The sequence below is a fragment of the Bison bison genome, unplaced genomic scaffold (genome assembly GCF_000754665.1).
Source record: "Bison bison bison isolate TAMUID 2011002044 unplaced genomic scaffold, Bison_UMD1.0 scf7180017864160, whole genome shotgun sequence".
Classification (NCBI taxonomy): domain Eukaryota; kingdom Metazoa; phylum Chordata; class Mammalia; order Artiodactyla; family Bovidae; genus Bison; species Bison bison.
This window is the reverse complement of record NW_011494732.1, coordinates 5556505-5581075: the sequence shown is the minus strand read 5'-3', so window position 1 is coordinate 5581075 and position 24571 is coordinate 5556505. Positions and strand designations below refer to the sequence as shown.

Sequence of the window (24571 nt, the reverse complement as noted above, 5' to 3'; positions counted from 1 at the left end):
CCTCGCATTCCCTCACTCGGCGGTGGGCCTGCGCCTCCGTCAGGCCACGCGCGGAGCCGTCCGCCGTCTCCGCCCGTCCCGCCCGCCGCGAGGGCCAGCCTCCGCCCGGAGAAACCCCGACAAACTTGGCCCCGCTCGGGCGTCAGGTCTGCGCTCGCCCGGGCGACCCCCGCAAAGGCCTGGAGGTCACTTCCATGAGGGGAGGCCCCGGCCCACGACCTCTTGGCCCTTTTAACACTGTGAGCCTCACTTGCCAGGAGACACTCCCCCCGCCACCCCCCACCCCCAACAATACGAGGGGAAAGGAATGAGCAGATTTACAGAAAAGAAAAATCGAGTCCTTTGGGAGTAAAACGACAGAATCAAGGGGAACGAGCTGCGGAAAACTAAGGAAGGCATTTGGAATGTGTGGGCAAACCAAAGGTAGTCAATGGAACTCCAGACCTTGACACCTGGTGCTTTTATCCGTTACCAACCTGATTTGCAGAAATAGAGGCAACCAGTTCTCTCCTCAGGACACCAAATATGGTCTGGACCGAAAAATGAAAATGCTCTTTGGCAATCAGAAGGCGTGGCAGTAATAGTAGCCAGAGGGTAAGTTCTAGCCCCTGACCTCAAGAAGGAACTGGCAGAGGATCAGAAATAGCTTCATCTTGATATTCCAACCAGACTGGACACTCCAGTTGAACCAAGAGGGTACTGAGTGATATTTAAATCATGAAGTATATATTTAGATTAAGCAAGGAAGGCCTTATTTGTCAAGATTTGAAGTAAATGAATTAAACAGGGCACACCCCCAACCTAGGAGTAGTTTACTTATCACTAAGTATCACTTTCTCAGGTTGAAAGGAGCCAGGGAGTGCTTCCCCTTGGGAGGGCAAGTGTAAGGTGAAGTTAAAAGCAGCCCAAGATGAGTTCAGATCAAGTCAGAGAGAGTACAACCCCAGACCAAAGGCTGTCCCATCTCCTTGGACACTGAATGGGCCAACTCCTTCCCTCCATCAAGAGGCACCCTAAGAGCCAGTCAAGTTTTCCAGCCCCAGCTGCTGTTGAGTCGGCCAGGGATTGAGTCATCATCTGTCTCCCGCACAGGCGCCCTCCTTGCCTGAGGATCTGTGGAAGCCAAACTGAGCGACAGGTCCTTTCACTGCTACTTCTGCTTTGACCTTTACTTTTTTGATAAAGGTAAAAAAAAAAAAAAAGTTTTCAGAGCATATAGATTTCGGGAGTGAGGCTGTCTGTCTGTAGGCCAGTCAGAACAGAGCCCCTGGGCAGCTGCCCTTGTAACCCTGCAGTGCCTGCCCCCAAACCAGTAACTCAGAGGACTTAACACCATTAAAAACCAGAGCCCACAACTGGCCAGCAGGAATAAATACACTGATAGCACAGATGTTTGTATCCACAAATATTTATTCAGTGCCTGTATGCAAAGAGATGGTCCCTGCTCTTGCGGAGCTTACAATTTCATCACTCTAGCATCTGACTAGATTTTAAAACTGCAACAAGGACTGGTCTTTATCTAATGTCAGTAGCACTACAGGAAGCAGATTTCTCACTGTATTGGTCATGGTTACAGTGAAATTGTGAATAAAACATTATCTCTGAAGTCTGTAGTCACAGCAATGACAGGGCATATAATGTCCAGCAAATGCAAAGTTATGGCTTGATTCCTCCTATTTGAGAGGAGCCTATTGAAACAGAACACAAATCTGAAAGGGAAAGCTTAGTAACACAGGTCGTAAGAATACTGGTGTAGTTTATTATTAAACTGCCACAGAACTCTTGGCAAGGCAGGAAATTATTTCCTGCAAAATTGGTGCAATATAATTCATTTAATCAGACCTGCAAATTTCATAACCATGTACAATCACTTGTGATGGGTAAACACGATTTACCTTTGATTCCTAAAGGGCTCTAGACATGTATCGATATTTATTTTCTAAAGCTTCTTATAGACTCACAGCACACGTGGCACATTAAAATTTACTGAAAACTGCTTTTGAGATATCTAAAATTCAAAATGACAGAAATGTCTAACTTCTCAGAATTCAAATAGCATTCAGCCAAGCACCGGGCTTTTCCGAGTTAAAAGGGGGAACAAATTCTGGTTGCTTATCAAACTCCAAAAGCAAATCATAAACTTCATGTTAACCTTCAAACATTCAGTGGCATCCTCTTCCTTTGTGTGGTCCTGCTTCACAGGCCAGCAACTTTAGAAGTCTAATTATGGAACATTCAAAGGAGCAATTATTTTTATTACATTGGCAATACTTTTTTTTTTTTTTGCAAAACAGCTTATATCAAACAACTCCCAAGTCACATTGAAGATTGCAGGGTATTTGAACTTACTACAGAGGTCATCAATTACTCATGGGAAAAAAAAACACACACACCAGAGGGAAGCTCATTTAAACCCCGAGAAAGCTCATTTTTACAAAAAGATGGAGAGAACATCTTTGACCACCTAACGTATGTCAACCAGCCCAAGGCAGTTTTTAAGTCAATTGCTAGGGACATGGTCTACTTTTCTAAGAAAGCACTGAAATCACTACTTCAAAAGCCTATTTAATAACTTAGAATGAATCTGAAATGTACTACGGATTGAAAACTTAAGAGATACCAGGCACTTTGCATATAATCTCCCACAATGGAAGGAAGTTTCTTATCTTTACCTGGAGGAAAGCCTGAGCAGGGTGTGATCCAGGTCTGGCTCACCTGTCCCCTGTCCAGCTCCTGCAGTCCTAGTGTGATTAGTAGCTATATCCACTTGGCACCTTCAAGCAGTCAAGCACATTCCTCCCTCAGGCGTTTCAGTGAAAGGAAGGCGGCAGGTTTGGGTGACAGGAGAGCAGTAACTCTATTTCAATTTTAAATGGCACTTCCTAGAAGTGGAAGATTCACTTAGTAAAAAACCTAACTGCAGCCAGCAACTATAGTTTACCTCCCTGGGATATAACAGTTGCTTTTTAAGGTTGTCACCTTTCCAGCTTTTAGGCTGTTTTTATTTTTTTTATTTTTTTTTGGACAAAGCTGAGGCTGTTTTTAAATAGAGTAGTTGTACATTAAGCATTACCAAAAGGAAAGACGGTTGGAAGGATTTTCCTTGGTGTCCCTCTTCACAGCTATGGAGAGAATTTTTTTTAAATTTCTGAAGTGACTGATACTTCCAGTTTATGACATGTCACAAATCAAATCACATGTTTCCCTGAGAGGCACAGAAGACACTTTAATGGGGCTTAAATACTGGAATATGACTACTAAGAAGTTAACTCCCTGGTAAGATAAAACTCTCATCTCTTCTGAAAGGGCAATTTCCTATTCTTTAGAATGTAACAGACTTTACAATAAAAGCAGGGAACAATGAAACAGGCTGACAATTTTCAAGTGAGTTTTTAATGTCATGTATAGGACCATATTAAAGGGAGCATCACCCATAAAGTCAATCCCTGTATTAAGTTTTGATACAACTATACTGGAGATTGATTAAAATGAATGTTTTCTTCACTAGGAGATTAAAAAGAAAGAAAGAAAGAAAAAAAAAAAAGACTAGAAAAAAATACCAGGAGTAAGGCACTTGATTCTGATGAGTAACTCTGATTAGCCAGAGGTCTTCAACAGGTTGCAGGAGGTGGGAGCAAAGGTTTGATTCATGGACAGGAAGAAGCAGGAGAGGCAGCTGTCAGTGAGTTCCCCTTGCTGAGAACCCCCCACAACGCTGAGCAGGGAGCCTGAGGAGGGAACCAGGCCTGGAGCTCAGGCAGAGGAAGCTTTGGTGAAGGGTGCTCAAAGATTCTCTGAGATCCCTGCTCAAAGGCATACATAGATCCTAGTGGAATATCGGGTGGCTTGGCTCGCCAAAACTACATGCTATTAAGAGCCACAGGGAGGAGGAGAAAAAGCTCAAGAGTAAACCAAACTTTAAAACCTGAATCGGTGGGAATTAGTGTTGAAAGTGTGGAATGAGTCTTGTTTATCAACACATATTGAGCTTGAGTGGGCACTGGGTTCTGACTGGCCACCAAAAAAGCGAGCAGCTGAGGAGCCCGGACCTTGACCAGCAGTCAGGCCCTCTCCCTGCCATACTTCTGGTCAGATCACAGCCTCCGACCTATGTGGAATTTCTGAGAGCAGGAGGCACTGCCAAGGCAGTGGGCTAGAGCCCCTCAGCAAGGCCAATCGAAAGGCACGGCGCTCTATCTAGACACATTACCTGTGCAGTAACAAGCAGCATAAGCTGCTCTGACGTCCACCTACTGTTCTTACAGCAGCTACTATGGAAGTGTTTTTCTTCATTGGGAGGGTGGGGGGATGGGGGGGATGGTGGAGAGATGTTAAAAACATCTTCCTGACAATCTGACATCTGAGGCCGTGTACGCTGAGGAAACTGCTCTTACAACCTTACTGGGTGGTGGCCTGTATTTCATCAAAGCTTTTTATCATATCAGTGTCAAAGGTGGGACACAAGTTACATTCAGAAAGATGGGCAGAAAGCTACAGCTCTCCAGCTGACTTTTTTCTGGAAAGTACTACATATATCACAAAATTAGAGATTTCCATCTCTAGCATTTTTCTTTCTTACAAATAAGAAAGCTTAAGGGAAACAGAATGAAATATTCTCACTTTCAGAGCTTTCCAATATTCCATTATTTCCAACATTTCCATTATTAACTCTAATGTTCACTCTAAGACACGTTTCAAACAGGAATTACATTACCATTTTTAAAAAAAACTTCAACATAGTTAAATCTAGGGTATGCTTTTTTTTTTTGCATTCAGCATGTATTACTCTATCACTGTGGAAGCTCTTCTTAAGCATTTATTTAAAAAAACTAGACTCATATTCACAATGTAGAACAAGTTTATAAAATTGGTGTGCAAAGTTCATCGTAAAAGGATAACACTATGTTTAGAAACAAAGCTGCCTCCCCTGTTATATTTCTTTATTCTTGATATAAACAGGAGACATATACTATTTAAAAATAATACTTTTTAAATAGTAAAATATACAAGAGGTTCCTGAGCATAACAAAAATATCTTGAAAATATGTGGCTATCTGAAGTATAAAATAGCAAGTGTAAAGAATAGCATGATTGTAAAACTACGTTTGAAGGCTTAGAAACAGTATAAAATAGTTTGCCTTTTTTGAGTGCATAATTATACATTAGTGCAAACAAAAATGTCTCAAAATTTAATGACCACAAATCTCAAAGATTTGCAGAGGTGCGCAAAACATGGAATTTCTTTAACGTCATGCGAACAGAACCCAGCTCTCGATTAATCTCCTCCAAACGATCTTCCAAGGCTTCCTGGGCGAAAATAAAGGAAAAAACTTAATCAGAATTCTACCGAGTTCACCAATTCTATAAGTATCACTAAAATGACCTCTCTTGCAGCAAATGAACAAGTTTAAACATCAAAATTAAAATTATTTTGGCTTTTATACAAATCATCCTTTACATTATTTCATTTAAACTATAAACATAAATCAACTTTTCAACCATTCAAGGTAACTGCTGAACTTTAAATATTCTCAATATGTTTGATACACTATGTAGAAATTATAGCAACAGCAACCCAGTTCTCTAGGAGAGAATTATTTGACTCCGCTGAACTGAAAACAGTACAGGAGGAGTCCAGAAGGTTCTTCATACATTTCCCCAGAAAAAATGGACACATCTGACTCGTGCTGTAACCCACTTATATCAGATAACTTTCTTCTGACCAAAATTTCTAGGTTAAAAAGGAAAAATGCTGGAGGAGACCTTTCCAAGAAACAAGAGATTGTACAATGAATCAGTGTAACAACTGCTATTTTAAAATAAACACTACTACTGTTAAACAGTACCTGAAATATATATTCACCACTTTAGGTATTTTATTCAGTACTAACTCCAATGTTATCCCGAAATAAAACCTAAAAATTTTCTCTTCAACACTTTCACTGTAAGAAATTAACAGTTCATTTTTAGAATATTCAGAAGATAGAAGAGCAAAAAGTAACAACCACTGTTCCTGTTTCCTGTTTTTTTATGTATATAGGAACATCATTTTAAGAAAAAAAAATCAAACACTTCTTTAGAATGTTTTTCAATTTAACTTTTCTTGTTATGGAATATCCTTTATGAGATCATTTTAAATTAAATACATATTCTGAAACATGTCTCTACACATACCTAGAAATATTGCCTTAGGAATCATTCCCTCAAGTAAAAATGCTAGGTCCAAAAAAATGTATAATTTTAAAGCTTTGGATACATGTCAAGCTGAATTCCAGGAAGTCTGTGACACTTTCTCCTTACTCAGTGTTGAAGGATAAGCTTTTCCCTAGCCCAGGTATCACTGTTTTTTTGTTTGTTTTACACCTGCCAATGTAAGAGCTTAAAAATGATGCATGCACACGTGTGTGTGCTCAGCTGTGTCCAAGTCTTTGCAACCCCATGGACTGTAGCCCACCAGGCTCCTCTGTCCATGGGATTCTCCAGGCAAGAATACTGGAGTGGGTTGTCATTTCCTTCTCCAGATTTTTCCCACCCAGGTATCAAATCCACGGCTCCTGTGGCTCCTCCACTGGCAGGCAGTTTCTTTACCACTGAGCCTCCTGGAAAGCCTTAAAAATTATGCTTTTGTTTAAATGTGTGTCTGTTTTTTTTTTAACTCATTAGTGAGGTGGAGCATTTTTCATCGTTTTTTGCCCTTTTTTACTTACGAATCCTACACAAGCATCCTCAGCCCTTTTTTTTGTTGTTGCCCTTTATCTTCTTACTATATTGAAACAGCTTTGACACACATGACCGGAAACTAAGGCCCTTTAAAAGTCTTATTTTAAGAGCTTGTTGGGACTTCCCTGGTGGCTCAGTGGTGAAGAATCTGCCTGCCAATGAAGGAGACATGAGTTCGATCCCCGATCCAGGAAGATCCCACATGCTGCAAAGCAACTAAGCCAGTGTGCCACAACTATTGAGCCTGTGATCCAGAGCCAGGGAGCCACAACTACTGAGCCCACGTGCCACAACTACTGAAGTCCGCACACTCTAGAGCCTGTGGTCCGCAACAAGAGAAGTCACCACAATGAGAAACACACACACCACCACTAGAGAAAAGCACGAAGACCCAGCATAGCCAAAAATAAAAATAAATAAAATTATAAGGAGCTTGGGCCTCCCTGATAGCTCAGTTGGTAAAGAATCCAATCCCTGGGTCGGGAAGATCCGCTGGAGAAGGGATAGGCTACCCACTCCCGTATTCGAGGGCTTCCCTTGTGGCTCAGCTGGTAAAGAATCCACCTGCAATTCAGGAGACATGGGTTCAATCCCTGGATTGGGAAGATCCCCTGGAGAAGGGAAAGGCTACCCACTCCAGTATTCTGGCCTGGAGAATCCCATAGACCAGTCAATGGGGTCGCAAAGAGTTGGACACGACTGAGTGACTTTCACTTCACTTCATAAAGAGCTTAAAATCATCATTATGTAAACATATATGGAACCAAATGTTTCAGATACATTTAGAATTAGAGAACCAACAAATTTTTCTTCTGCCTTCCCAATAAACTGCTTATTTACTTCTGGCTGCACCTTGTGACTTGTGGGATCTGGGACCAGGATCAAACCTGTGCCGCCTGCAGGGGAATCACAGAGTCCTAACCACTGGACCACCAGGAAATTTCTCAGTAAACTACTTAAAAATGAGTTTCATGTGTTGAGTCTTACCAATTATTGAATAAAAACTTTCAGAGCAACAAAGGAAATGAAAGAAAGTCAGAAAAAAAAGAGACGTTAAAGATAACGAAGAACCCATGTGGGATCTTCCTGGATTGGGGATCGAACTTATGTCTCCTTCACTGGCAGGCAGATTCTTTACCACTGAGCCACCAGGGAGGTCCCAACAAGCTCTTAAAATAAGACTTTTAAAGGGCCTTAGTTTCTGGTCATGTATGCCAAAGCTGTTTCAATATAGTAAGAAGACAAAGGGCAACAACAACAAAAGGGCTGAGAATGCTTGTGCAGGATTCCTAAGTACAAACCTAGAAAAAGACCTCTTCTGTGTGTCTCTCTTTCCTTCTGATATCACAGATCAATCTGAGAATGAACTTTTCCTGAAATTAAGGCACTGAAAAGCCAAAGCATGCTGTTATATGAGACACGGCACTGATGTGATGTTTAAAATGTTACAAAAAGAGATTTAAAATGTCCCATGGCTTCATGCATTTTATTGATAATTCTCTTTGAAAAGCAACTAAAAGAAAGGCACATGGGTCATTTCACCTGCACCATCTCCTGCTCAATAATGGAATCACATTTCTCTTTTTAACCTCACATCTATTCCAGTTGCAAAGTGCCACTGTTTTACATGTTCACTAAATGGAAAGAGATTCAGAAATAATTTGCAGTTTGGAGAGGAAAAAACAAAACACAAAAAGAGAGATTTCATGTGAGAGCCTTAACAATGCAGAAATCTGTTAACAGACATCTTGCCATTTGCTCCCAAGTTAGTTTCTTGAAAACATGATGGCATGAATGCCTTTTCTTGGAAGTATCAAGTAAAATCACTTTGTTCCTGAAAGCTAGCATCAGGTTATAAAATACGCTGTCATTACCAAACACTTCCCATAAAGGCTAAAAGTTCTGATCGACTGTTTCAATGTGCCTACAAACTGACATTAAAGAACCACTGTGGGGGCCGTGCAGACTTCCCTGGTGGCCCAGTGGTTAAGAATCCGCCTGCCAACGCAGGGGACATAGGTTTGATCCCTGGTCTGGGAACTAGGATCCCACATGCCTCAGGGCAACTAAACCCATGTGCCACAACCACTAAGCCCTCGCTCTAGAGCCCACCCTCTGCAACAAGAGAAACCAGCGAAACAAGGAGCCCACGCACCACAACTAGAGAAAGCCTGCACACAGCCAACAAAAACCCAGCACAGCCATAAATAAGTAAATAAATACTTTTTTAAAAGTAGAAGAAAAAAAATCCTCGTGGTTAAATGGAGCACTGACTAGCATCAGGCCTCCAAAGCAGATTCAAGCTAAGACACGTCACCTGATTTAATCTCGTCTGCAAAGTGACTCGTCCTCCAGTAGATGGCATTCGGCTTAGTGCTGCCTCAATCTGGTAACACACACAAAAAAACGTTTAAATAAAAATAGGGGAATTCTAATTACTGGCAAGGATGTTTATAACAGGATGGAAAGAAGACTTCAGCCTAGTATTTTCTTGTCCATCTCGACTTCACCTAAGTTCCCTCTGACACAATTAGTAACGACAGCTGGGTTCACACGCGTTTCCAGTACAGCTTTGTATGGCATCAACAGTAACTTCCTGTGTTTGACTCAATAATTCCCTTCTGACTGTTCCTCAGACATCTGTATTAAGTTCAGACAAAGATTTAAAACTTTTTTTGTCTGTTTGTTTTTACCTGGTCTTTTTCTTTTGTAAGTTCATCAAAAAACCGTTCCGTTTCAGCTAGGGTCCTTATCTTTGCTGTATACTCAAAATTGTTACCCTGTGGTGCTGTGGAGACGGGCTGACACTGTTCATAGCTAAATGACTTGTTCTTCTCCCAGGCTGGTCTCACAGAGACTTTCTTCGCTCCATTTGGCAACGGTTCGGGGGAAGAGCTATGATTAACATGGATGTCAGGGGCTTTTTCTGAGTATTTTTTTTCTGCCAGAGAGAAAAGAAATTTCTTCCTTATCAACTCTTCTCAAAGAGCATGTACATACTAAATATGCTACCCAACTTCACTTTCTGGAAATGGCTGCTACATGGTCAAAAAAACGTAATGAAAAGAAAATATGTAATCAATCATATATACTCAGCTTTTTCTCCTCAGAATTCTAAAAACCTTTCCCTCAGTCTGACAATCTTCACATCTCCCCTAAATAAACGTATGCAAACTTTCTGTAAACTTGAAGCAAAAGAAGTTTAAAAAATAAGCAACACATTTAGTGGACATATATCAACATTACAGAGTTAGCATTTTAAGGGCCTGCCCAAGCAATTTCATGTATATTATTTTATAACTTTATCTCAAACAGAAAGTACAATTGAGAAAAAGGAAAAAACATCCAAAGCCTAAGTTGTATATAAGTTACAGAACATAAAAAACTGAACAATATGGCCCTAGTAATTAAACATTAACATCCCCTGACCTCAGTTTCCCAACTTTCCAATGAGGATAACACAAACAATATGAGCATCAACAATACTTATTTTTAGAGGCCCTTGGGTAAAAAAAATTTAAGTGCAGGCTATAATGTCATCTAGAGCCCTGATGCCAGAAACTCACAAAATGAATGACTAAAACCATAATTAATAATTTTTTAGGAAAAGATACCTTCCGAGTCATCTAGAGGAAGAAACTGGAGTTGTTTCCTTGGATTGGAACGTTGTACAGTAGACACAGGAACAGTATCTAAATCATCCAAAAGTATATCAAATCTATTGAATGAAGCAAGTTACTTGTGAGAAAAAAATGTTAACTGATGTTCCCTATTCTCCACTAGACAGATGAGCTGGCATCCAAGTTAACTCACATATTTACATATTTTTTAAGAGAGAAAGGTGGTCATATATTTTTTAAAACTTAAATTTAAATAATATTTTCTAACACAAAACTATATTTACATGCCAGCGACTTAAAGCATTTACTGATACATGATCTCATCTGATCTTTGTTAATAAGCATATGAAATAAGCAGATAGGCATTATTATCCCTGTTTTATAGAAGAGGAAACTGAGGTTCAATGTGCTTCATTAATTTTCCCCAACAGCCCGACAGAGCTGGGCCACCAGCTCTCGTGTCTTAGGCGTCAGTGGTCATCTCCCACCACAGTACACACAGCAGACCACCCTTCAGAGAGAACAACCTTCTCAGGAGCACAGGTAAACTGATGTTGAGTGCCAGGGCCATATCAAGACAGCCCACTTTCTTATACAAATGGCCCCCAGTTTTCCTTATACCTTAAACCTTTTTAGGAAAACAAAGAATTATTCTATATCCAAAAGCTGGAAGGGGTTCTGAGGCAGTATTTAAATTTTATAGTAGCCAGTTTACATGGTTAAAAACAGTTTTCATGTATTATAGTACTTTTTTTATTTTTAGTAGGGCGTTTATTTAAATGATTTAAATCTACAGAATCCCAACTGACAACTGAAAAATTAGTGATAGCTAGATGTAAAAGTTGACATTAAAAAAAAAAAAAATCAATTCTATTATATATTTTATTCTACAGTTTTTAGAGAACTTACCGAATCGGGCTGCTCTCGTTTTTGCTAAGTAGATGACTAAATCCTGGGGATAAATTTTCTTTAGGGGATCGCTTTGGACTATACGCCATGGTCACTGGTGTTAACATAATCTCTCTCCTTGCTACAGAGGAAAATGAAGAGGGGACAGTCTTTTCCTTCTATGTAGGGGCTATGTTGGCAGAACACAGAAAAGCACTGAAAGAAAAACTAACTGTAAAAAGAATACATTTTCACTGTAAAACTTTTTGAAAGATAAATAAGAGTACACAAAACTAAACGCATACTTCTAACTATCTAGAGGAAACCACTGGCCACATTTTACTCTATCAGACTGTTGTTGCAGTGCTCTGTCTCAAAACTGGTTTTTCAGGATTTTAGAAGTCGACTGGAAATAAGATGGAAACACCAGTGCACCTATGAACAGTTCTAAGAGCACAGTCATATATGAATTTCTTCAGCTGCTTACGAAAATGGAAATTAAGGATACAGAAATCCAATGCTTGAGTTTAAAATCATACTTGCAACCGGCTAAAGAAAATGCTGAGTAACTTTAGGTAACTACATGAAAAAAAAAAAAAAAAACCAGCTTTATTTCAGGCTAGCTTAATTTGTTTGAACTAATGTTTAATTAGTCAGTATCAAAATATTTGAGTTTGACTCAAAAACTGAAGTGGTATTAGTTGCAAAACATTTGTGGAACACACATAAAAATCTCACTTTGATAAACGGTGAGAATGTCTTCTGTTATGGTCATAGTAACTGTGCAATCAGACAGTTTGTTACTGAACAAGATGGCATTTAGAGATTCAGTGTTCAGAGTACTGTACTAGGTGCTACGAAAAGCATAAGGGAAGCAGAAAGCATCAGTGTGTACAGCTCAGATGTCACTCTTCCAAGCCCAAGACAGAAACCTCTAACCCTTACTTGGAGTATTCGATTTACGATTTGAAGGTGGCAAAGATGATGATCTCTGTGAAGCAGAATTAAACCTCTTTTGTCTTTGCTGGGCACCTCTCTCTGGGGACCGACTTGCATTGACTGAAGAGTCAGCTGGCCGAGGATTCACCAATTCTGTAACAGAAAAATGTAAAAAAACAAAACTAGCTTCAGTTATCTGCCTTCATCAGCAGATGGTTACACAAAGCAAGCAATTCTTCTATCTATATTATAATGATTATTTGCAAATGCACCACATTACAATGAAAACACTTGATGAAAAAAAATGTGGGAGTTTTTAATGAATTCATTCTGGTTCTCTGTTTACAACTGGCATTCAAGGTGATTTTTCAAGAGAGTTTATTTTTAGAAAACAGGTCACTAATTTATTTACTAGGAGATACTGCTTAGGAAATATAACACCGAAGATCTTAATGATGTGATTAGCAGGCCTGACCAAATAAGCGCCAGAGAAAGTACAAGTGCCTGGACCTGTGAAACACAATTCAAGTATTAAACATACTTCTTGGGCTTCCCTGGAGGCTCAGTGGTAAATAATCTGCCTGCCAATGCAGGAGACACGGGTTCAATCCCTGATCTGGGAAGATCCCACATGCTGTGGAGCAAATAAGCTTGAGTGCCTTGACTATAGCCTGATATAGAGCCCAGGAGCTCTAACGACTGAGCCCGCCTGCTGCAACCACTGAAGCCCACACACGCTAGAGCCTGTTCTCCACAAGAGAAGCCACTGCAGTGAGAAGAGTAGCCACAACAAAGAGTAAGCCCTGCTGGCCGCAACTAGAAAGAAGCCCGTGTGGCAACTAAGACCCAGCACAGCCAAAAATAAACAAATAAAATCATTAAAAAATAAACAGACTTCTTGTCCTACTGACAGAAGCTCAGTAAGCAAGAAAGGGAGCGTAGGAAATGTTATATCTCACTTTATGAACTCCAAATGCCTGCTGTAACTTTCTGATGTGTGTGAGTAAGACAAACTGAGGTAGAAAGTTTCAAATACTCTTAAGAATGTCACAGAAATCTTTAATAACAGAGACTAATATGTCATTTACTTTGTATAAAAGGTATGTATGTAACGACAATGATACATTAACAACTAGTGGATTCAACTGTCTGAAATAGGGCTGAAGCAGCAGGAAAATAAATTTAACTTTTTATTTTACTACTTGGGGCATTTCATTTTAAGAAGGTATATAGTTGGGGTAGAAAGGGGAGGAGATCTATGTACGCATCTATATTTCTATCAGACAAGGAATAAAATACTTACTATTCGAGGTATCCTCTTTCTCTGTCTGTGTACCCCAATTTTTAAATACTTTTTCTTCATCAAGTTCTTTCAAAGCTTTCATGATTGGTGTGTCTAAAGTCTCTCTCTGCTTTTTTATCAATAAACTTGGTGAACTTCCAGGTGAAAGATCCTTTTCCAGAGAAGAATGGTACCTTAAATAGTAATTACAAGACACACAGTGCTATGACCTGAATATTTTCTGTCTCTCCAAAATTCTTATGTTGAATGAGATTCTTATGATGAATTCTTATTCTCAATGCGATGGTGTGTATGTCGGGGGCAGGGAGGTGGGGTCTTGAAGGTGATTAGGTTTTGATGATAACATGAGAGTGAAGCCCCTACGCTGGGGTTAATACCTTTATAAAAAGAGGAAGAGATATCTTGATCTCTCCCTCTGGAGACACATGCACCAAGGAAAGGCCACGTGAGGACAGAATCCAGCCCAGCCATGCTGGCACCCTGATCTCAGACTGCCCACCTCCAGAGCTGTAGAAAGTAACCGTTTGTTGCTTAAGCCACCCCGTCAAGGGTAATCTGTTGTAACAGCCTGAACTAAGATGGTTTACTGGGATTATTACTAGACTAGAGGAATAACATGATGGTTGATAGTTATACTCCACAATGAATACGTATGCTTTTCAATACAAATCAATAAAACTGAACCTGTTATATAAGACCATTGTTTCCCAATCCTTTTCACAGCCTAGCGCATGCTATTGTTTAGTCGCGAAGTCATGTCTGTCTCTCTTGTGACCGCATAGACTGTAGCCCACCAGGGTCCTCTGTGCATGGGATTTCCCAGGCAAGAACACTGGAGTACATTGCCACGCCCTTCTCCAGGGGATCTTCCTGACCCAGGGATCGAACCAGCATCTCCTGCATTAGCAGGTGGGTTCTTAACTACTGAGCCACCATGGAAGCACTCAGAGAAATATAATATTTATACGACACTCTGGAGGAAATGAATCAGGTTGCTTCTGGGGGCTCTGGTGATCCACAGGGTGAGGATCAACCTCGTGTCCTAACTGCAAGCCCATGCACAGGGCACATGGCTATGCCAGGGGCACAAGTGCAGAGGCACCACCTCTGAAAGGAAAATTTCCTAAAAGCACTAGCCTTTCAAAGTAAAAGAAAAATCAGATCCTCAAAATTAAGACATGAAAGGAACAAGGAGATGGCTCTTTAAACCTTCCTGAACTTTGAAAGGCAACTGAAATCTCTAAGAAAAGCTAAGAGTGCCTAAATGAGATCTTCGATGGAGCTGTCTCACCCAGGAAGGCAGGTCTCCTCTGGCTGGCTGTCCAGCTTGGTGTCCAGGGGCTGCCCAGTGAAGATGGAATGCTCCGCTCCTGGGATCAGCCACTTCCTCCGGCTGACGTCCGAGCCTGCCAGTGTGCTGCAAGGATGAGAAGTGTGCTCAGACGCTGCAAGGTCTGCACTCTGGTTTAGACTGAGCACAGACAGCAAATAACCTGCTCTGACATACTATTTCCACATTTACCCAGGGATTCAAAGACTGCATAGAACAATCTTATCATTGTAGCTAGATGAACTCTATTTGAAGGTTTTCAGTTCCAACTGAATTGCTCTTCTTGGTCTCGGAAGAACAAGAAGACAAATCTTCAACAAATCAACGCATAACTTAAACAAAACATCTGGCTCACACCTAGAAAATTACATAATTTGTGTATGTCTTGAACTAAATCTAGCCTCAAGATTTGGTGCATTCACATGCACACAGCTCTGAACACCCCCGCCCAGGCCCTCACCACACTTCACACCCTTTATGACCCATTGGAGCTCAGGGCCAGGGGATGAAGGACGGTCCTGCCTCTCCCCCGTAGACCAGGAGGGCTCACAGAATTTTCTGTGAAGACAGAAAAGGCCTTCCATCTGCACAGTCCAATACCATAGCCATCAGCCATACACACAAACTCGTGAATGCTTGCAACACAGCTAGATTTAAACAGCTCTGTGGAGAAGGGCCCTGCTGTACTGAACAGTGCCGTTCTAGACCAGGATGTTCCTGCCTCCGTTCCTGGGAAGCACAGCCCGTCCGAAGCTCATTCCACCATCCTCTGGTAGCTCCTGCCCTTGTCCTGACCACCCTCCCCATGCACATGGGAGCTGCTCCACCTCCCACCAACCATGCAACTCTCAGAGGATGCTCACTGAACTTTATGACCCTAGAGAAGACAGTCCCCTCAGAAATCAAACCTCCAGGGACTTCCCTGGTGGTCCTGTGGCTAAGACTTTGCATTCCCAACGCAGGGGCTCCAGGTTCGATCCCCACTCAGGGAACTAGATCCCACATGCTGCAACTGAGTGTCTGAATGCTGCAATTAAAAATCCCGCATGCTGCAACTGAGACCCAGAGCAGCCAAATAAATATGTTTTAAAAAAGGAAATCAAACCTCCAAGATCCTTCTGACTCCCATGCTCAAGCATCCGCATGCACAACACACTCACCTCAAGGCCCATGACCCTGGGTCTCCCCTTCCCCTGGGCGTCAGCCCCTTCCGGCTTTACAGCTCCTCTTTACCACCCACCCCCGACCCAGGACACTCTCCTGCTGATCATTACTCATTGCCTGGAACCACTTTTCTAATCACTTTCCGGCACACCTGACTGGCAGCAAGACCTAAGCCTGGATGACTACAATGACCTCCCTTTTCTTCAGTGTCTGTATTTTTACAGCTGAGCTTTGCGGGAAAGAAGCTGCCTGCCTGTGTAGACTGGGACATCATCAGAGAATCGCTATCTCAAGTGGACACCCGACACTGGCTGCCAACACGTCTTGCTATAATCAAGGAGCTCCGATTCACCAAATATGACTATCTGACACCCTCTCCACTCTCCTCAAACCCCTCGCCCCAGGCTTGACTGTCAGGTGATAACCACCCATCACACTCCAGAGAGAAAACAGAAACCAGGAGACAGGAACTCCTGTCTTCCTCTCTCTGCGCCTTTTCACAACCAAACTTTTTTAAAAGGGTTGTCTCATCTATTTTCATTTCAATCCCAGTCATTCCTCTTCCCCTCAGTTTTTAAATGAAGAATCATTTCAAACATTTTTAGAAAATTACAAAGAGTACCATAACAAGCACTCGCCCATAGTTTTAACAAATGCTACCATCTTACCATATGTGTTTTTAAGACATAAAAAGCATATTTCTGGTTGTTTACATTTTTAAAATTACATAAAAGGCATAAGGTACACATCCTTTTAATGCTTTTTCTACTCAACATTCTGTATGAGACATACGCATGTTAATACATATATAAACCTCTACCATTTTAATCATTTACCCACAGTATGACTGTATCACAAGTTATTTACCCTTTCCCCTCTTGGTGAATGTTTAGTTTTCAATGTACTCCCTTTTCAGCAATGCTATAATAAACATACACAAGAACTTCTCTAAGGTAAACATCTATTGTATGCGTGCTCAGGTGCTCAGTTGTATCTGACTCTTTGCAACCCCTTGGACTGCAGCTCACCAGGTTCCTCTGCCCATGAATTTCCCAGGCAAGAATACTGGAGTGGGTTGCCATTTCCTACTCCAAAGATTGGTGAAAAAGTAATTGAGATTTTGCATTGCTGAACCCTGCCTTTTGGATACTGGAATACCTTCTTAAATGTGGTTATGTTATACATAATTTTAATGCACATTTTTTTTGCTAATGACTTATTACTTGCTGTTTATATTTATTTTAGACTATAGAAATGATGTTAGATGAAAAGCAAATTCAAGTGACTTTTTTTTTTTAATTCAAATTCAAAATGGGTTGTAAAGCACTGGAGACAACATGCAACACCAACGATGCATTGGGCCCAGGAACTGCTAAGGAAAGTACAGTGCAGTGGTGATTCAAGAAGTTCTGCAAAGGAGACAAGAGCCTTGAAGATGAGGAGCGCAGTGACCAGCCATTGGAAGCTAACAACCAACTGAGAGCCATCACTGAAGCTGATCCTCTTACAACTACACAAGAAGCTGCCAAAGAATTCAATGTCGCAAGTGAAAGGGCTTCCCTGGTGGCTCAGCTGGTAAAGAGTCTGCCTGCAGTGCGGGAGACCTGGGTTTGATCCCTGGGTTGGGAAGATCCTCTGGAGAAGGGAATGGCTACTCACTCCAGTATTCTGGCCTGGAAAATTCCATGGACTGTACAGTCCATGGGGTAGCAAAGAGTCGGACATGACTGAGCAATTTTCACTTTCACTGGCATTTGAAAGCAAATTGGAAAGATGAAAAAACTCACTGAGTGAGTGCCTCATGAGCTCACTGCAAATCTAAAAAGTTGTCGTTTTGCAGTACCGCTTTCTCTTATTCTACACAACAGTGAACCATTTCTCATAGGATTGTGACATGCGACAAAAAGTGGATTTAATACACCCAGTGACGACCAGCTCAGTGGATGGACCGAGAAGCAGCTCCAAAGCACTTCCCAAAGCCAAACTTGCACCAAGAAAAGGTCATGGTCACTGTGTAGTGGTCTGCTGTCTGCTTGGTCCACTACAGCTTTCTGAATCCCAGGGAAAGCATTATATCTGAGAAAATCGATGAGATACTCCAAAAACTCAAAGCCTGTAGCTGGTACTGGTCAATAGAATATGCCCAATTCTTCTCCAAGACAATGTCCAACCACGTGTAGCACAACCAACACTTCAAAAGGTAAACAAATCGGGCTACGAAGTTCTGCCTCATCCACCATATCCACCTGACATCTCGCCAACCAACTATCACTTCTTCAACCATCTCCACAATTTTCTGCAAGGAAAATGCTTCCACAACCAGCAGGAGGCAGAAAACGCTTTCTGCTGCTGCTGCTGCTAAGTCGCTTCAGTCGTGTCCGACTCTGTGCGACCCCATAAATGGCAGCCCACCAGGCCCCCTCATCCCTGGGATTCTCCAGGCAAGAACACTGGAGTGGGTTGCCACTTCCTTCTCCAATGCATGAAAGTGAAAACATAAAGTGAAGTCGCTCAGTCGTGTCCGACTCCCAGCGAGCCCATGGACTGCAGCACCAGGCCCCTCCGTCCATGGGGTTTTCCAGGCAAGAGTACTGGAGTGGGGTGCCATTGCCTTCTCCGAAATGCTTTCCGAGAGTCTGACAAATCCCAAAGCATGGATCTCTACACTACAGGAATAAACACACTTATTTCTCGTTGGCAAAAATGTGTAACAGTCCCTATTTTGATTAATAAAGATGTGTTTGAGCCTAGTTATAATGATTTATCTGGAGGAGGGCATGGCAATCCACTCCAGTATCCTTGCCTAGAGAATCCTATGGACCGAGGAGTGTGGTGGGCGACAGTGCATAGGATCACAGTCGGACATGACTGAAGCGATTGAACACATGATGACTTAAAATTCACAGTCCAAAACTGCAAGTACTTGTGTACCAATCTAATAACTAGCATCCTATTTCTTCTGCAACTAGTTTTTTGTTGTTGTTCCATATTATGTTAAGATTAAACCAAAAAACAAACAAACAAACAAACAAAAAAGATTAAACCACATTGAGTCTAGTTCAGGAGTGGGCAAATTTTTTCAGTAAACAGCCAAATAATAAATATTTTAGGTGTTATCAGCCAGATAGACTCAGTCCCAACTACTCACCTTTGCCACTGTAGCACAAAGCAGCTATAGACAGCATGTAAGTGAATAAACTTGGATGTGAGCCAATCAAACTTTATTTATGGACACTAAAAACTGAATTTCATATAGTTTTCATGTATCATGAAACTTTTCCCCCCCCGAAAAATTAAAAACAAAAACCATTCTGTGCTCACAGACCCTACAGAAACAGGCATAGGCCTGGATTTGGCTAGGGAGCTGTCGCTTGTCAACCCCTGATCTAGTCTGTATATGGTCATGCTGAGCAATATTATGCATAAATGTATCACAATACACTGACATTACAGCTGTTAGACATCCAGGTTGTTTTCACTTGCTCTTCATTCAGTACATTCCCAACTGGCTTCCGCTTCTATGGCTCTACATAAATGGCTCTCCAGGTCATCAAGAACCCCCAGCTTGCAAATGCAAGGGACACTCAGTCTTTATCTCACTGGTTCTCATGGTAGCTGCTTCAGTCTTCTTCCTGTTTTTTAGCAGCTATTTCTCAGTTTCCTTTTCCAGCTCCTTCTCTACCCAAAACCACAACACTGGAGCTCTTCAGAGCTCTGACCTGGACTCACTTGTCACTACACACACCCATCCATCCAATAACTTTAAGCGCCACCTACAAAGACAAAACTCTAGTATTTGTAACTCCAGTCTTCTTTCTGCACTCCAAATGCAAATTTATCATCCCCTGCTTGAGTTCCACTTGGAATTCACATGAATCTCACACTAAAATATTCAAGATGGAAATTCTGATCTTTACTTCATGGTCTGCTCTTCGCATCTCTTCCCTGGTTCAATGTGACACCCTTGGCTGTTTAAGACAGAAACAAAGGTTTTACCTGGCCTTATCTGAAACCTCCCTTTCTTACGCTCCATCCAACTCATAACTATGTTCTGTGGCTTCTACCTCCAGAATTTTCTCAAATCCTTCCCCTCTACCCATTTCTGTGGCCACAACCCAGCTAATACCATCTCTCTCCAAGTCCTTCAAGAGTCTAATTAGTCTGCTTCTACTCTTTTCCCTTCCTTATGGCAGGTTCACTGAACAAAAGTATAAAATGACACCATTTTACTATACAAAAAGCCTTCAAAGGTGCCCCAATGGACTTAGAGTAAAACCCAAACCCTTGTGTATGATGGGAACAGTAAGGCCACACAAGCCTCCTCTGGGTTCTTCAAACATAAAACTAAGCTCTCTCCTTCCTCAGGACTCAGCAAGACCACTGTCTCTGTCTGGAACACTCCCTCCCTTCCACACCTCTCTCCTGAAGGACTCCAAACATGTCTTACCTCTCAGCTTACATGTCCCTTCCTCAGAAAGGCCTTTCCCCCCAGGCAAACCTTAGTCCTTCCTTTTGTTCAATCTCAAACATCCAACTTCAGTTATTTACATATTTTTTTCTTTAAATAATCCATTATGTCCCACATAAAATAGATTAGAAAAAATTTAGAAAAAGTTTCTCCTTTGACAATTATAACTTAAAAAGGTTAACACAATTTAAAATTTTTGTGATAAAACATCAATATTAGGAAGTTATAATCTACTCTTTATTACTTTTTTTACATCAAAATCATAATAAAAAACAATTCAAATTATGAAAAAACTTACTCTGTAAATGTATCATCAAGATAATGTTCTTAGCTTATAACAAAGCTAATCTGGAAAAACTAAAAAGAAAAATTCACATAACCTAACGCAGATCCATCATCATAAGTTTTTCATTAACACAGGAATGAAATTTATGGAAGTTAAGAGCTACGGCAACTCACTCCAATATTCTTGCCTGGACAATCCCACGGACAGATGAGCCTTGTAGGCTACAGTCCATGGGATCGCAAAGAGTTAGACATGACTGAGCATTTGAGCACAAGGGCTAACACACCTTTTGAGATGTTGTAGTCCAATGTCCTTGATTTTACAGATTATAAGATTGAGCTCCAAAAAAATTAAGTGATTCATCTGAGGTCACACAGCTGGGCAGAGTCAAAAACCAAAAACCATCCCAATTCTCCTCAGTCCCAATTTGCTTCTACTACTTCCTCCTTTTGGCAAATGCCTCTGCGTAAGAGTTTTCATAATATCTAACAGTAAGATGCTTTCACACATAAGATCTGTGATGACATTTAACCCTGTCTTCCTCATGATTTAGACAGGTGAGTGTCTCAGTTCAATTACAGGCTTTACCTATTACTAGTTTCATAGAGATTAAATGAAGTAACTTACTTGGCATGTGAGGGTCTCATGGGAGTTTTAGAATTATGACGAAGACTTAACATATTTTCATGCTCTACTTGCTTGACTTGAGCTTCAAGTTTTGAAATTGTCCTAATTCAAAAGCAGTAAAATAAATTAAGTACATTTCAACAAGCTTAAAATACAGCTCAATTATAAATTACTTATTTAACAGACATTTCTACGAAAGGGGTGACAAAAGAGATGCAAATCCATATAACTTTTTCATAGTAAAATGTCACATTAAACTTTAAGAAGCTGAACAAAATCAGGGAGAATAAATAGAAAGGCAAAGAGAAAAAAATCCTACAAAGGAGTATTTCATATGCTATAACTAAAGGAAAAGGGAACAACAAATGCATTTAATACAGCAAGTAGAAAAAAATTTAGAAATTTGACTACAGATAAAACAGTACAAATTAAATAAAAATAAAATTCAAGCAATCAAATAAACTGCAATTCGCAAATAAACTGCAAAAGATGTTTAATTCTAACAGGTATGTGACTTGTACAAAATACACACAGGTTAGGCTCTCACAAAAGAGGAAGCAGGCTTGCCATCCAAAGCAGCCCTATTAACAAGAACTTGCTTTCTGAACAACTCTCAACTTACAGGCAGCTCATCTAATTTGTGCCATGCTCAGAATAACAGCTTATCTTCAAGTTCACCAACAGAAAATAAGTACTATGGCCAATTAATTATTTTGAGGCTTATCTTTGCATTCTTTCTGTTCTTTTAAAACTTTTGAATATGTCTTTATCTCATCTTTCAAATTTAGATTCTTACCTACTCTGTTGCAGGGAAGGTTTGAGAAAGAAAGCTCTAACAAGGCTGATTGTGTATACCAATCTGATAACAAAACTATCCCTAGAATTGAACACTTCACAGAAAAGACTTGAGCAGACAAGAAAGCTACCCAGTACTTCTGTTCTTTCCAATGAGAAGTCCTTAAGAGTATGGTAAAATCTCTAAATAAGGGACATCATTAATCTCCAAACACAAAAATACACTCTGAAGCCAATTAGAAATATCTAATCATGGCCATAGGGACCATTTACACACTGTGCCTTACCTAATTAAGCAAATCAGATCATGAATAAGTCCCTGAACCTGGTCTTTAAGAAATATATAACCACAAAGTTGGTGTGAATACTATTTTCTTTTTGGAGCACAAAAATAATTCGGTGAATTAGACTACTTCCTAAAATTCTTTTCAATGACTTAATATCACTTACACTTTACCTATGCTAAGAAAATGCATAATGTTTAAGCACGTGCACACCTTGTGGGCACAGCCACCGATGTATTCTAATTATTTTAAAATCTTCGGCTAAAATCAAATGTATTTCCAGGTGATGGGAAGATGAGGATAAAATCTAATCTCAAAGTGCTTAAAAATCCTTAAGAAAGGGTTTTCTTTCCCATCATTTTCAATCTAGACACATATTTAAGGGCTCAAAGAACAATTAAAAGGTTTTTGCTTATTAGTAAGATAATAGATTTTACCTTTTCAAATCAGAAATCTGAGTATGTGCATCAAGCAATTTGTTCTCAGTTATATTTAATGTATCCTATGAAAATAAAGAAAAAATTCAGATAAGTGAAGACAAATATTTAGATGTATTCCTCTTAAGATGCATAATATAAAACTAATCCAAAAGAGAACTATAAAGAAAATTATACATAATCAGCAAGTCTGGCATCAACCAGAGAAAATACACATAACACAAAGAAAGAAATGAGACAGAAAACACTGGTTTAATCAAATAACTGTGTGTAAGTTCCCTTTTTAATAAAAGTGAAGTAAAGTGAAGTCACTCAGTCATGTCTGACTCTTTGCGACCCCATGGACTATAGCCTACCAGGCTCCTCCATCTATAGGATTTTCCAGGCAAGAATACTGGAGTGGGTTGCCATTTCCTTCTCCAACAGATCTTCCCGACCCAGGGATCAAACCCAGGTCTTCTGCGTTGCGGGCAGATGCTTTACCATCTGAGCCACCGGGGAAGCCCCATCCAAGTACTAACCAGGGCCAACCCTGCTTAGCTTCCGAGATCAGATGAGATCTGCCATGTTCAAGGTGGTATGGCCGAAAAAAAGGGTATGGCCCCTTTTTAATAAATAAAGCCTATTAAGCTTTGCTTGATTAGAAACAATCGGTGTCAAAATTAACATTTTTAAACACAAACTGACTGAAACCTCAGTAAATGGAAAAACTAAAACCTGTAATGATGAGATTTCAGCTGTAACGACTAGCCCCTGAAACCCCAGACATCCTGGCTACCAAGCTGTGCTGGCCTTTTCATTAACCTTGGATAATCACAACCCTGCATTTTATGCAACAGAATTACTTGAACCTCAATTACTTATTGTGGAGTTTCAGTGAATTAGAAATTGTAGATCCCAAACAGAGTTTTAATTATAAGAATTCAAACATAGATTACTCAACCCCACAAAAAGCTACTGTTTTGCAACACAAAACTTTGTATCTAAATAGTATTAATTATGTGCATTTGTATGGTATTTTACACTCTTCTAAAAACTTCATCTCATCTCATATGAAGCAACCATTCAATAAATATTTTTTAAATTAACAAATGTAACAAACTTGTGAGTTCAAGGGCAGATATTTGGAAATAAGGATACTGACACAGAGAGGATAAGTCTAGTTCAAATAGCCAGATGGGCACAAAGGAGGGGAGAAAAAAGGGAGACAGTCAGATCTCCTGACTTCCAAACTGATGCGTCTGCCCCACAGGAAGTTCAGAACATGAATCATTGACCATTACCTTTACTCTTTCGTGTTCTTTTCCAAGGGACTCATACTCTCCTAAAAGCTACAAGGAAAAACAAAAGAATTGCATCACAAGATTAAATATTATAACATCAGTGGAGTCTATAAAAACCTATAAAATCACTGCCCATACTCTTCAAAGATGCTAGTGTCATGAAAGGACAATGTTAACACATTGTTTCAGATTAAAGGCAATTAAAAAAAGCAGAAACAAAAAAGGAAAAAAAAGAGATGAATGAGGGAATTCCCTGGTGGTTCAGTGGTCAGGCCTCCCATAAGCTGCACAGTGTGGCCAAAAATAAACAGTCACATGTGGCTAGCAGCGATCATGTTAGAAGGCACAGTTCTATAAAATAGTCTGTGATCTTCAAAGAATTTGAAGGTTATAAAAGAAAAACAAAAACTGAGGAAGTGCTCCAGAT

General features: G+C 40.4%; 1 protein-coding gene across 7 annotated transcripts in view; it reads right to left on the bottom strand.

The window, feature by feature from the left end:
* Positions 1-1392: 1392 nt before the first annotated feature.
* MPHOSPH9 (M-phase phosphoprotein 9) overlaps positions 1393-24571 on the bottom strand; it is a 55223-nt gene continuing 32044 nt past the window's right edge. For 5 of the 7 annotated variants that reach the window (XM_010841302.1, XM_010841305.1, XM_010841306.1 and 2 more), the window contains 11 exons: positions 24145-24192; positions 22862-22926; positions 21346-21447; positions 14762-14887; positions 13471-13643; positions 12174-12320; positions 11250-11370; positions 10335-10438; positions 9414-9661; positions 9038-9106; positions 1393-5307 (listed from right to left, as the gene is read on the bottom strand). In XM_010841302.1, the coding sequence (XP_010839604.1) occupies positions 5206-5307; positions 9038-9106; positions 9414-9661; positions 10335-10438; positions 11250-11370; positions 12174-12320; positions 13471-13643; positions 14762-14887; positions 21346-21447; positions 22862-22926; positions 24145-24192 (1305 nt within the window). In that variant the 3' untranslated portion in view covers positions 1393-5205. Of the gene's footprint in view, positions 5308-9037; positions 9107-9413; positions 9662-10334; positions 10439-11249; positions 11461-12173; positions 12321-13470; positions 13644-14761; positions 14888-21345; positions 21448-22861; positions 22927-24144; positions 24193-24571 lie in introns of those variants that run through there. The other 2 variants (XR_825384.1, XM_010841308.1) reach the window with 2 other exon arrangements.